Source organism: Dasypus novemcinctus, chromosome 26 (assembly GCF_030445035.2).
Source record: "Dasypus novemcinctus isolate mDasNov1 chromosome 26, mDasNov1.1.hap2, whole genome shotgun sequence".
Lineage (NCBI taxonomy): Eukaryota > Metazoa > Chordata > Mammalia > Cingulata > Dasypodidae > Dasypus > Dasypus novemcinctus.
Window position 1 is genome coordinate 56208582 of NC_080698.1, and position 12135 is coordinate 56220716.

Here is a 12135-nt window from a genome sequence, read left to right on the forward strand (position 1 = left end):
TTGTTTGATTTTGCTTAATTTTTTAAAAAAGAAAGTATCCCTTTTTTTGTGGGTTCTAAAGAGTTTGATAAAGGGAGAAAGGAAAACAAAGTAAAGATTCCCTCAAATACACCTGCAGTTATCTCTAAGAAGTGAGATTCTGAAAAGTTTTTCCTTCTTAGGCATTTCTGCAGTTTTCCATTTTCCTCGCTGTGCACGTATTGGTTTTAAACTCAGAAAAAGGAAAGGTGGACACGTGTATAAATTGAGGTCACGACTGCCTGTAAACTGTAAACCAGTCGCAGAGAAGCCCCCGGAGGTGGCAGAGCGGAAGCCCAGCCTGGAGCGTGGGTTGCTGGAGGCACAGGCAGTCCTGCCGCTGGCCCCACGGCCGCTGCCCCTTCCTCGTCCTGCAGCCCCAGGGCCCTGTCCCCTCGGTGGGGGCTGCCCGCCGCGTGCCCGCGCACGCCGCCCTCCAGGCGTCTGCTTCTGTCCCCGCAGGCCCCGCAGGGTGGAGCCCGTGTGCACAGGCCTCCAGGCCCAGATCCTCCGCTGCTACCGTGAGAACCTGCAGGAGGTGCTCCTGTGCTCCGACCTGGTGAAGGCGTACCAGCGCTGCGTGAGTGCCGCCCGAGAGGTGAGCCCCGCCCCGTGGCCCTGCCCGCCCCGTGGCCCTGCCCGCCCCAGGGCGGAGCTCAGGGCCCGGCTGCCTCAGACCGCTGGTCCAGCGTGGTTCTGGGAGGCCCTGGTACGTCCCAGAGTAAGGGAGGGCAGTGGGAGCCTCACCTGGCGTGGCAGGGAGGGACAGCCACAGGAGGCAGGCCCAGCCTCAGGGAGCCAGCTGGCTGAGGCCTGGACATGGGGGCGGGAGCACAGAGGAGGGGTCCCTAGTCCAGAGTGGGGTGCACATGGGAAGGAGGGGCCCACCTGGTGAGAAGTGGGGAAGGAAGGCACTGGCCCTCAGGGAGCTTCCTGCCCCGAGAGAGGCGGTGAGGGTGTGGGTACCAGGAGAGACAGGGCCCCTGCCCCCAGCCCCGCCCACCGGCCTTCCATGGCACCCTCCCCGTGAGGCACCCACCACCTGCCTCCTGAGCTGGAGCCAAGGGCACTGGCTGGGCAATGGAGCTCCTCCTCTCCCGAGCACAGCGTGGCCGGGCGTCCACGCCACCCTCCGACCCTCCTGTGCTGGCCAGGGGCAGTCCTGGGGTCCCACTCATGTGCTCTGCAGCCCCCCATGTACTGGGCTCTGTCCTGGTGGTCCCAGAGGGGGCCTGGATGCTGGGCTTCTGTTCTGCTCAGCACACTGTCCCCCGAGGCCCCAGCCGAGGCTGCCCTCCTGCCCCGCCTCTACCAGCCACTTCCTGCCTCACTCCTCCCACGGCCCCCCGTTTCTTTTCTAAAAGAATCGCCTCTTCTAGGCAATTCTGTGCCCCTCCCAGGCCCAGCACTATCTTCTGGCCCAGAAGTGCTACCCGGGGCTGTAGCTGGCTAGTCCCCACCCTGCCTCCACTCAGGGAGGCTTTGCTCGTCTAGGTGCAGCAGGCTGCACCTGTACCACAGGGCTGGCCTCAGGGTTCACGTTTGTGGGAAAGCGTTAGGGCAGGCCTTCTTTCCCACAGAAAAGCCTCTTGCCAGCCTAGCAGACAAGCGGCTTTACGGACTTAGCGTATGGAAAGGTCAGAGGTCGAGCCAGCCAAGTCTCCTGCCCCTTGGGCCACATCCTGCAGCCAGAGGTTTACCCTGCGTGGGCTCCAGCCCGGACCCCAGCCTCGGCCCGGTGAGGCGGGCCCTGTGTGCGCCCGTCCTCCAGCTCCAGCTCAGCTCAGGCCACACTCCCGCCCGCCCAGGCCCCTCCGCCAGGGCCATGCCCGCTGCATAGGCCCACCAGCACTGACCGTCCCAAGCCCAAGTCGGGGGCCCCTGGGGTGCAGAGCAGAGCCCACTGCAGCTCGGCACTGCGTCAGGAATGAAGCCGGCCAGTCTTCCGGCAACGAGGCCTGGGGGGAGGGTTTTCCCTTCTGTTATGAAGCGTGGGCAACACTGCCAACCTTTTATGAAGAATTTCCGTCGGAAGGACCTGGGGAAGTGCTGGCTGTACTAGACCGAGGGGTCTGGGCCCGGGGCTGTGAGCTCTCCGCTGTCCCCTTGGTGCTCACCCGGGGCTTTGTTCTCTACTCATCAGCATGGTTAAGACTGCACAGAAATCCTCTCCCTCCAAGGCGCATGCGCTTGTTGAACTTCTCATTGAAGGAGGGACCTGGGCTCTTGCTGTCACCTTCCTGGCTTCTTGGCAGAGCCGCCTCCCCCGGCCTCCCCAGCCCTGGACTTTGCCCTCTCCCCCTCCCTCTCCCCCCCGCCTCTTTCCAGGCAGCCCCAGACCCTGCCTAGCAGAGGCTGTCTTCAGCAAACACCTCTCACTCTGATCTTTGTGGCATGAGGCAAAGGTGTGTTTACCGAGGAAGACAAGCTCCTGTCTGCCTGAGAAAGGCGCGAGGACGCTGCCACGCCCGGCTCCCACTTTCCTGGCCCTAACCCTGACAGCTGGCTGCCGCAGAGGCCAGCCTGGCTCCCACGAGTGGTGCTTGCTGCGCAGGAGGCAAGCCTGTGCACCTGGCTCCTGCCGCGCCTTGCACCCACCCTCAGGGTGGCGCCCCACGCATGAGCTCCGGCAGTGCTGGAGAAGCCCCTCGCTGCCCTCCACCAGCCCCCAGCAGAAGCTGCCGTGGGAAACCAGGGTGGCCAGGAGTGACCCAGTCCGTGGAGTGGCCAGGTTGCCCAACATCTCGTCCCTGGCCCCCTGGTTGGGGAGCCGAGACAGGGATGCTGCTCGTGCACAGCCGCAGAGCTCTGGGTGTGAGCGGGCACCTGCCCAGAGATGGGTGCTCGGTAACCCGAGAGGGCGCTCCGCAGACTTGCACACAGCAGAACCTGATCCGCCTGACCCCAAGCCCCAGGACACTCTCTGATTGGGTTTCACTTCGAAACTCCACGCTATTAAATAAGAGAACGGGAGGCAGGGAGCGAGGGCGCCCCCACGGCCTTCTCCGCCAGCCCCAGGGGCTTAGCTGCTGAGGGGGTTCCGTGCTAGCCAGTGCCCGTTCACTGCTGCTGTGGCTCTGCGAGCGCATTAGGTGCTGGCCTGTCCCCTGCTGGGCCTTCACTGGCACTGGGGCCCAGAGACCGAGAGCCACCAGCCCGGGCCTCTAGGCCACCACTGGCATGGAGACACCCAGACACCCGCAAGGAGCCAGCACGGGGTACCAGGGCAGCCTGGGGGCACTGCTGCTGCTGACCTGGGGGACACGGCGTCCCCAGGCAGAGGAGTGCCCTGCTGAACGCTGGCCCTGTTCTCCCTTGCAGGGCTGAGGAGCAGCCATCGTTCCCAGCCCTGGTGGACGCTGCACCCTGAAGAGGGGACCGACGATGGGACCACAGACCCCTGGGCCCCGGCCATCGTGCCCAGGCATGCCCTGCAGGGGCTCCTCCGCAGGCCTCTGCTCGTGGGCCGGGGCTCCAGGGTTGTGTGTGCTGCTGTCCTGCTGTCCAGAAACAAATAAAGCAGATGCTGTTGTTGTCAGTCCTGTGTCCAGCTGGCAGGCGGTGCCCGCGGTCCACCCACGTCCAGCCGTGTGGCCCCCCATGCTGCCAAGAGGCGCAGAGCTGCCTTCCTTGGGGTGTGCCCGGCCTAGTGGGGAGACAGGCCCAGAAACCCCTAATGAGGCTGCAGTAGTGACCGGCCACGGCAGAGGCAGGTGTGGGATGAAGCGAGGGGAAACGGAGCTCTCCTGGGGCTGGGGAGGGAGACGGGCAGGCAGATTCCTGATAGAGGCCCGACAGAGGCCCGCCCAGGCTCACGTGCACGGGCCACACGGAAGGCAGTTTGCTGGGCATCCCAGCCCTGGGCAGAGTGGACTCCCCACCGCAGGCAGCTGCTTGGGAACAGAGGGCGGAGTCAGGCAGGGCTGAGAGGGGCCGCAGGCTAAGGCATCTGGGGGGTCCATGTGTACCTGCCCAAAGGTCTAAGCACCGGGGAAGACAGTCCAGTCTCCTCCAGTACTTCCACTCTGGCCCGTGGGGAAGGCGGCTTGAAGTGGGCGAGCCTGCAGCCAGGAGAGAGGACTGCTGCGACCTGAGCAGTGGGATGAGTTGGTGAGGCCGGGGCTGTGGCCAAGTGACGGGCACAAAGGGAGGCTCGGGGCTCGAGGCGGCAGGGCTCTGCCTGTGCCCGACGCCTTCCACACCTCAGCTCAGGTAGCTGCGAGCCTGGACACTGGAGGCAGGCCGGGGTGTGCCGTTTACCTGGCGTCAAACACAGGCGTTCAGGCCGAGCCTGGAGACCCGGCCACACCCTGGGCTCGGGCCTGGCGCCGACATCCAGCCCCTGCGACCTTGGGGAGTCCCTGGCCCCCCGGAGCTAATGGGCCCATTCCCCACCCCACATCCACTCAGTGCTGAGGTGGGAGCACTGAGGCTCGGCAGGCAGGCAGCTGCCTTCAGCCAGGCTGCGTTCCGGGGGAGAGCGACTTCAGGAAGGGGGGGGTCAGTTTGTCCAACCACAGGACACGAAGCACGCCGAGGGGAGCCGAGGGAGGCCATGGGCCCTGGCCCAGGGTCTGCCCCTGACCCGCGAGGCCCCAGCCCTTCTCCCACCTGGCCTCAGCAGCTCAGCGAGGGACCCAGGACTCACTGACCTCAGGAAGTGACGCCAGCCATCCCTCAGCCAGAAGTGGCCTGGCGCCCTTCTCAGACTGCCCCTGCCTCCAGATCTCCTGGGAGCAGGCCTCTGTCTCTTATCCAGAAGTCATTCAGGGGCAGGAGCCAAGAAGCTACCAATTAAGGACACACCTGTGGACAGGACGCTGCGTTTTCTGGGTAACACCCCACCCCCAAATCCTGTGGCCTAGGACAGCCCCTAGTCAGCGAGCTCCTGGGCTCTGGGCTGTGCAGCCGGCCAGGACCCGCGGCCCCGCTGTCTCCTGGGGTCTCACGCCAACAGGCAGCTGGTGGGCCGGCTGGGATACCGCGGTGGCCCTCCCAGGAGCCCCTGCCCCGCTACGCCAGCCCGGGCTGCCCCTGCGTCCCACAGAGCCAGAGCCCAGCGAGGTCACATGGCTGAGTGGGGTGGAAGGGCCCAGGGGCCTCTGAGCTCAGCGAAGCCCAGGCCTGCCTCGGGGCAGCCAGCATGCAGGCAGGGCAGTGGCAGGCCTCTCCTGGGCAGTGCGGCCGCCAGGACAGCGGCCAGCTGGCCGGGTAGGGGCGGGGGAGCACAGGCTGCAGAGCGGGGAGGGAGGCAGTCCTGGGCCCCGGTCCACCTCAGAGCCTCGGCCCCTGGCCAGCCTGACTGCCGGCCCAGCTTCCCACAGTGCCCTGGGCGCCGTCTCCCCCCTGTCCCCACCCCACCCCCACTCCCACATCCCTGTCTTTCAGGGGCTTTCCTGGCTCTTCCCAGGCCCCACCCTCCCCTTGGGTCAGCTCTCCTACTCCTCCCTCCCTGCTACCCCGCCCAGCCTGACTCAGCTTCCCTCTCAGCCTGCCCAGCGCTCACAATGGCCGCCCAGTGAGCCGGCATACCTGGGCACCCCCCCTCCTATGGTGCCTGGAATCTGGATGCAGACGGAATGAATGAGGCACTAGTCACCTGCCCCAGCATCGTCAGGTGTTTCCTGGACCTCATTGCATCTGATTTGGGCCCGAAGCCTTACCCTAGAAGTAACTTGCAATGGCCTGAATGTGCCATTGTGACCCTGGCCTGGGAGCAGGTGGGAACACAGGCCCGGAACGCTGGCTCTGCAGGCCCTCGTTACCTGCTGAGTCAGGCGGGCAGGCCTCTGGGCCGCCCGTCTTGGTCCCCACCTAGAAAACAGGAAGCACCGCACCTGCAGGGAACGCCTGCAGTTTTGGCCTGCTGAGCATCCCTGTATCCTCTCTGGAAGGGTTTCCTATGTTTCTCTTAGAGGAACCACCCTCCTCCAGGGCCACCAGAGAGCAGAGCCAGCCAGGGGCGCGCAGCCAGGGGCCAAGAGCGATCGTGGGTGGAGTCATCTGCATACCTGGGTCCAGCTCTACCTGAAGTGAACAGCCACAGCCTTGGCAGGGAAGCTCTTGTAGCAGGGTTTCTGTCATCGGCACTGCTCAGCCCTGCTGGGAGGACTCGGCAGGAGTCTTGCCGGTCCACGCCGCCGGTCACCCCGGCGTCCTGCTGCTGAGCGGAGCCAAGGTGGTGGGCCGGAGGGTGCTGGTCTGACTGGCTCCCCAGACGCAGCAGCCCCAGGGGCTTCCCAGGACAGATGAGGACCCAAGCAGGGGACTCAGGAAGGGGTTCTCGTGCCTGGGTGGAGCCGACACGGGGGCAGCCCAGTCTGAGGCCCTGGTGCCCCAAAGAAGCTCCTGGGAGGTGGGAGCCCTCTGGGTCCCTGCAGCCGGTGGCTGGGAAGGGGAGCCGCCACACGCAGTGCCGCGCCCTCTTAAGGCGGGTCCCGCCTCCCGCCAGCCCCATACACACCCTTGAGTGAGCGCAGGTGCCTTGGCCTGCACAGTCCTTGCCGGAGGGAGGGGCGCCAGGCATGGGCAGCGCCTGCCTCCCAAGCCCCAGCACCCAGCGGGACCAGGGTGTGGCGAGCTGTTTCTGTCGGTCACCTCGCTCTCTAAAGGTTTCTGGCAGGTGTGGACTGGAGTAAGGGAGCCAGCTACTGCCTGCAGGTGACAGGCGTGCCCCTGTCCCCGCACACATGGCTGCGGGGGCATCTACACACACTCACCTGGACGGGAGTGTGTGTGCACTGGTCGTACTCAGTGGGTCTAGACACGTGTGCCTGGGCCCGTGTGCACGTGTGCCTTTGCATGAGCACGCATGCAAGTGTGAATGTGTGGACACACGCATCAGTGCAAATGCATCCATGCCTGTCTGTGTGTGTGCATGGGCCTGTATGACCACGTCCATCCCACACGAGGGTGTCTATGTGTACACGTGTCTGTACGTTGTCCATCCATGTGTGTGTGCACACTTGTGAGGGCCCAGCACTGGTCTGTGCACATGCCCATCTCTGTGCTGAGTGTGTGTGCACACAAGCCTTTGCACATGCCCGTCTCTGCGTCATGGGTCTGTGTGCACACGGGGCTGTGCACATGCCCGTCTCTGCGCTGAGTGTGTGCACACACATGTCCTGGCCTCTGTGCACAGGCTGCTGATGGCCATGGCCCTCCCCAGCCTGCATCTCATTTCATCTCCCCGATACCCCTGGAAGTCAGGGCTGCCCCCGCCCCTACTGTGGACTGTGCCCTCGGGGTATTCCGAGCCACCCGCACCTGGCATTGGAGTAGGAGTGTGCATGTTTGTGCCTGTCCTCCAGGGCACAAATGGGGCATGCATGTGTGCCAACGTGCACGACACGTTCTGTATGCGCCTCCTCCGCGTGGCCATGGTGGGGCGCCGGGTCTGAGAGAGTGCCGCAGGGGCGCGCACGTGGGCCCAGGTCAGAATCTAACAAGCCGGGCCTGGAGCAAGACGCGCCGGGGTTCCCACGCCGCTGCCAGGGATTCTGTGTGGTGACGCTGGCTCTGTCAGCCAGGATCCAACCAGGAAATCAGAAAGCACTCTGACTATTTAAAACAGGGGACCAGATGCAGGGACTTGACTCTAAAGGAGATGGAGTCGCTGGATGGTGGGATAACCCAGAAATCAGCAACAGCGGGAAACTTCTCTCACCCCTAAGCCTGGGGGGACAGAGGACAGAAGCAGGGTCCCCCAATGTAAGGAGTGCCACAGGGTGTCACAGCTGCTGCCAGGGATGCCGCGGTGGCCCAGGGGAGGACAGACATACCCTGGCTTCCCCTCCGCCCACCCTCCAAGCTCCACTGGTGCCTCGTTGACTGAGCCTAACAGGAAGCCAGAGGGCCAGGGTGCCTGGGCACTGCGGCCCACGTTTGTTCTGCTGTATAGGACCGGAACGCAGGGTAGAAAGCACTCCTAAGTGACCCTCTGCTCAGAGAGGCACGAGCAAATGGGCGTAGGTGGCAGGTGTGTGCCTGTGGGCATTTACAGCTGGCACTGGCAGATAGCAGCTTGCAGGGCCAGTTCCAATAATGAAACCTACTGTATATCACATGTTTACCATGTGCCAGGTACTATACCAGACTGTTTGTAAAAAGTACCTCATTTAAAGTCTCATACAATTCTAGGAGGTAGTTGCTGCTATTATTTTTTCTATTTTGCAGGTGAGGAAACTATGGCACAGAGAGGTTCTGTTACTTGCCTAGGATCACACAGCAAGCAAGAGGCAGGGCTGGGCTTGGAGCCACCTGGCTCCAGCGTCCTGACATCGTGCTGGGTGGTCTTGACTCAGCCGGGCTCTGGGGAGCCACTGAGGAGCCGATCCTGTCACCTTTCCCCTCATCTGGCGCCCTGGGTGGGGAGTGTGGCCCCCGACCAAAGAAAGGGCTGGAGTTCACTCCCTCGAGCACCCTTCTTGGCCAGGGCAGGTTCCGTGCTGCCCGCAGGGGCTGCAGGCTGCCGGCCATTGCACCCTGGAAGATACCCGCCTGCCTCAGCCACCAGACAGCAGCCCGGCCTGCAGCCGCCCGCCTCTCCTCCACCCCAGACGCACACAAGCCGGGGACACCAGGACCGTGCCAGCGGCTAGGCCAGCGGGAGGGGGTGTGGGAGCGGGGCAGGGGCGGGAGTGGCCCTTGTGCCCGCGGCAGCAAAGGGCAGAATGAGTGCTGCAGACACGGGAGAGGGGCCTGCTCTTCCCGCAGAAGGAGCGTCACTCTCCAGGGCCACCTGGGGGGTGCGTTTGGTGAAATGTATCAAAAGCCTTTAAAAAATATGCGCGTTTGGGGGTACCAGGAAGATGGCATCGGAGTAGGCAGGCAGAGCTCAACTCCCTCATAAAGAACACGCACATTGACAGGCAACAAAAATGAGACGAACAAACCAACCACCTCTCCCAGCAAAACCAGCTGCAGGATGTTTACAGGAGCTGTCACTTTCGTTATGAGGGCAGCAGTTGGCTGGAAAGAAAAAGATAGAAAAAGAGATACCTTGCAAAGTTTTAAGAAAGCTGAAGGGATTATGTTAACACCAGAAAAGGTAGGCTTGAAGGCAAGTTGCCCTGCAAGCAGGCAAGCGGGAATCCTGAATCCTAAAGGCACGACCGTCAGGAAGAGGGAGCAGGCCTGTGTGCAGGCGCCTCACGCAAGGGCGTCAAGATGCACGGTGTCCGACTGGCAGAGAGGGGAGAAGACCTAGACCCGTCCACGGTCCTCGCTGGAGACGCGCTGTGCACACCTTTGCTCAGCAATTCTGGTTCCTAAGGAAACCAGTCACTGAGCCCCGAGCTGCTGGTGCTGGCCTCTGCGCAGGGCCTCCTTCCGTTGTCGGAGCTCGGATCTGGAGCGCCCGATGGGCACACCCAGCTCTGACCCCGAGCTCCGTGGGGTGGCCTCAAGCAGGCGCCCAGCGTGTCTGAGCCACCGCGGCCTCCTCCGTCAGATGGGCTCAGCCGTGGGCACCGTCTCCCAAGATGGCGAGGACAGATGGAGCCGTGTGCACAGGCCCCATCCCGGGCTCGGCCCGCAGAGGCAAGCGCTAAGCCCCCTCTTCCGGCCCGAAGGTTTGTTCCCCAGCTGTGGGGGCACTGCCAGCAGGGAAGTGCCTTGGCTGAAGAGGCCACCTCACTAAAGGCCAGTGGCAGGGGCACTGCGCCCAAGGGCTGATGGGTGGAGGGCGGGAGGAGGAAGACCTGGCTTCCCTGCCCAGCTGGGCGCCAGCCGAGGCCCGCTTCGTGGCCCAGCCTCTCCCTGCCCGCTCCTGCGTCCTTCCCTCCTGCCCAAAGACCACTGCCAGGAGCATCCCCCATTGCTCCCCGCAGGGCGCGGCCGTCTCAGCCTCCAGCCTGCACAGCCGAACACCGTGATGACTATTCTACGCTAGCTACAGCCGATGGCCAGGAAAGACAGACATCGGATGTCCGTCGTGGTGCTGCCACTGAGGAGAAGCCAGCAGGGCACTCAGGCTGTGGGGTCAGGGAGCTGTGGCTCCTTGAGGAAGGGAGGCTCGCACCCGGGCCAGACGGCTGAGCAGGGTGGGCCGGGGGAAGTGGCTGCTTTGTTCAGAATGTTTACCATCACGGCGGAAGACTGGGAACAACCTAAATGCCCAACCATGGCGGATGTCTTAAAATAAGTGGACAACATCCCAAATCCCTCAAGATTGAAAAATGAACAAAAATAAGGGGGCAGTGTAACTGCTGACTAAAGCAGACTATGTTACTGTACTTGTTGTCTTGTGTTAACTGAATAACATGTAACAGTCATATAAAAAATAAATTTTGAAGGAAAGCAGATGTCGCTCAACTGATAGAGCATCTGCCTACCACATGGGAGGTCCAGCATTCGAACCCAGGGCCTCCTGACCCGTGTGGAGCTGGCCCACGTGCAGTGCTGATGCGCGCAGGAAGTGCCTTGCCATGCAGGGGTGCCCCCTGCGTAGGGGAGCCCATATGCAAGGAGTGCGCCCCGTTAGGAGAGCCGCCCAGCGTGAAAAAAGTGCAGCCTGCCCAGGAGTGGCGCCGCCCACATAGAGAGCTGACACAGCAAGATGACGCAACAAAAAGACACAGATTGCCAGTGCCGCTGACAAGAATGCAAGCGGACATAGAAGAACACACAGCAAATGAACACAGGGAGCAGATGATGGGGTGGGGGAGGGGGGAAGGGGAGAGAAATAAATCTATAAAAAAATAAATTTGGGGGAGTAGTTGTGGCTCAGGCAGTTGAGTGACTGCCTCCCACATGGGAGGTCCCAGGTTCAGTTCCCTGTGCCTCTTAAAGAAAAACAGACAGACAGTGAGTAATGAGCACAAAAAGGCAAAACACAGCAAGCAAACAGATGAGGGGCCATCTGGGGGACATAAATTTTGGAGCAGGTGTAGCTCTGTGGTTGGGTGCCTGCCTCACAGGTACAAGGACCTGGATGCAATCCCCAGTACCTCCTAAAAGAGCAAAGGGAGGAGGGGGAAGGAGGGAGGGGAGGGGGGAGGGAGAAAAGTTTCAAAAGGAAAATAAAAGATGACTCATCTGGGAGCTCAGCAGCCCTGGGGCTGTTGACAGGGAGGTGTGTTGATCAACATGAATTCCACACGCTCTACTTCAAGAAAACCAGCAGCACCTGCCGTGCTGCCCATCCTTTGGCCTTCACACACAGAGGAGAAGGCACCAAGGAGTTCCAGTGCCTTTCTCTAGGGGAGAAAAGTACAAATGTGTCGTTTCCTTTTTCTATAATTGTAGTTTATGTTCTTCTAAACTGACCTAAAACAGATTTCACCATGTTTGGGAAATGAGCCTCGGGGCCAGTGCCCCCGGAATGCCCCTGCTGGGCGTCCCCTCCACAGCCGGCCGAGGTCACGCCGGGCAGGGGCCACTCCTCCACGCTGGCCAGGGCTGTTTGCCCCGCCGCTCCGCGCAGTTTGGGATCTCCGTGCAGAAAGTGCTCTTCTCGCACGCTGAGCTGGGCGCGGCGAGGGTGGCGTGTCCTGCTGAGAAGGGCAAGTGAGGAGGGGGACGAGGCGGGCAGTCCCCAAGGCAAACAGGAGGGAGCCCCTCGCTGGAGGCCACTGGAAAGGGCAGCAGGAGGGGTCCCCACCAGCTCGACTTTTGCGCACAACGAACATTTGCGTTGAATGCTTCCTTTAAGCACTGGAACGTCAGCAGCGAGCAAAAGAGAAGGGAATCTCCAGGCCCTCAAGGAGCTTGGAGTTTGGTGGGGGGTGCAGATGGCAGAAAGCATGCAAGATAAATTCCATAGGATGTCACGGCATTGGGAAAGCGGGAGGGGGTGGGCAAGGCCAGGAGTGGGGGTGGGGAGGAGGTTTCCTGTGAGACCCCCTCCCTGGGGCTCCCCGGGGGTCTCCTCACCAGACCCAGGCCAGCTGCCCTGACCAGCCGGCTCTAGAACCTACTCTCCCAAGTCCACGCTGCTCTTACGGAAAAACCCGCCACTTCATACCTGCTAGCCTGCCTCATTAAATTTAATGGGCCAGTTATTCCTGTTAAATAAACATCAACTAATTATGAAAAACATATTTGCTGAGGTTTGACTGTGGAATGGATGAACCAATTACATGGTTATTAAGCCTCAAAACACATTCCGTAATGAAG

At 62.0% G+C, this 12135-nt stretch overlaps 1 protein-coding gene across 2 annotated transcripts in view; it reads left to right on the forward strand.

The window, feature by feature from the left end:
- Window positions 1-3556, forward strand: part of CHCHD6 (coiled-coil-helix-coiled-coil-helix domain containing 6) — a 261817-nt gene extending 258261 nt beyond the window's left edge. For both annotated transcript variants that reach the window (XM_004449101.2, XM_058288965.2), the window contains 2 exons: window positions 481-616; window positions 3340-3556. In XM_004449101.2, coding sequence (XP_004449158.1) covers window positions 481-616; window positions 3340-3345 — 142 coding nt within the window. In that variant the 3' untranslated portion in view covers window positions 3346-3556. The remainder of the gene's footprint in view (window positions 1-480; window positions 617-3339) is intronic.
- Window positions 3557-12135: the final 8579 nt, after the last annotated feature.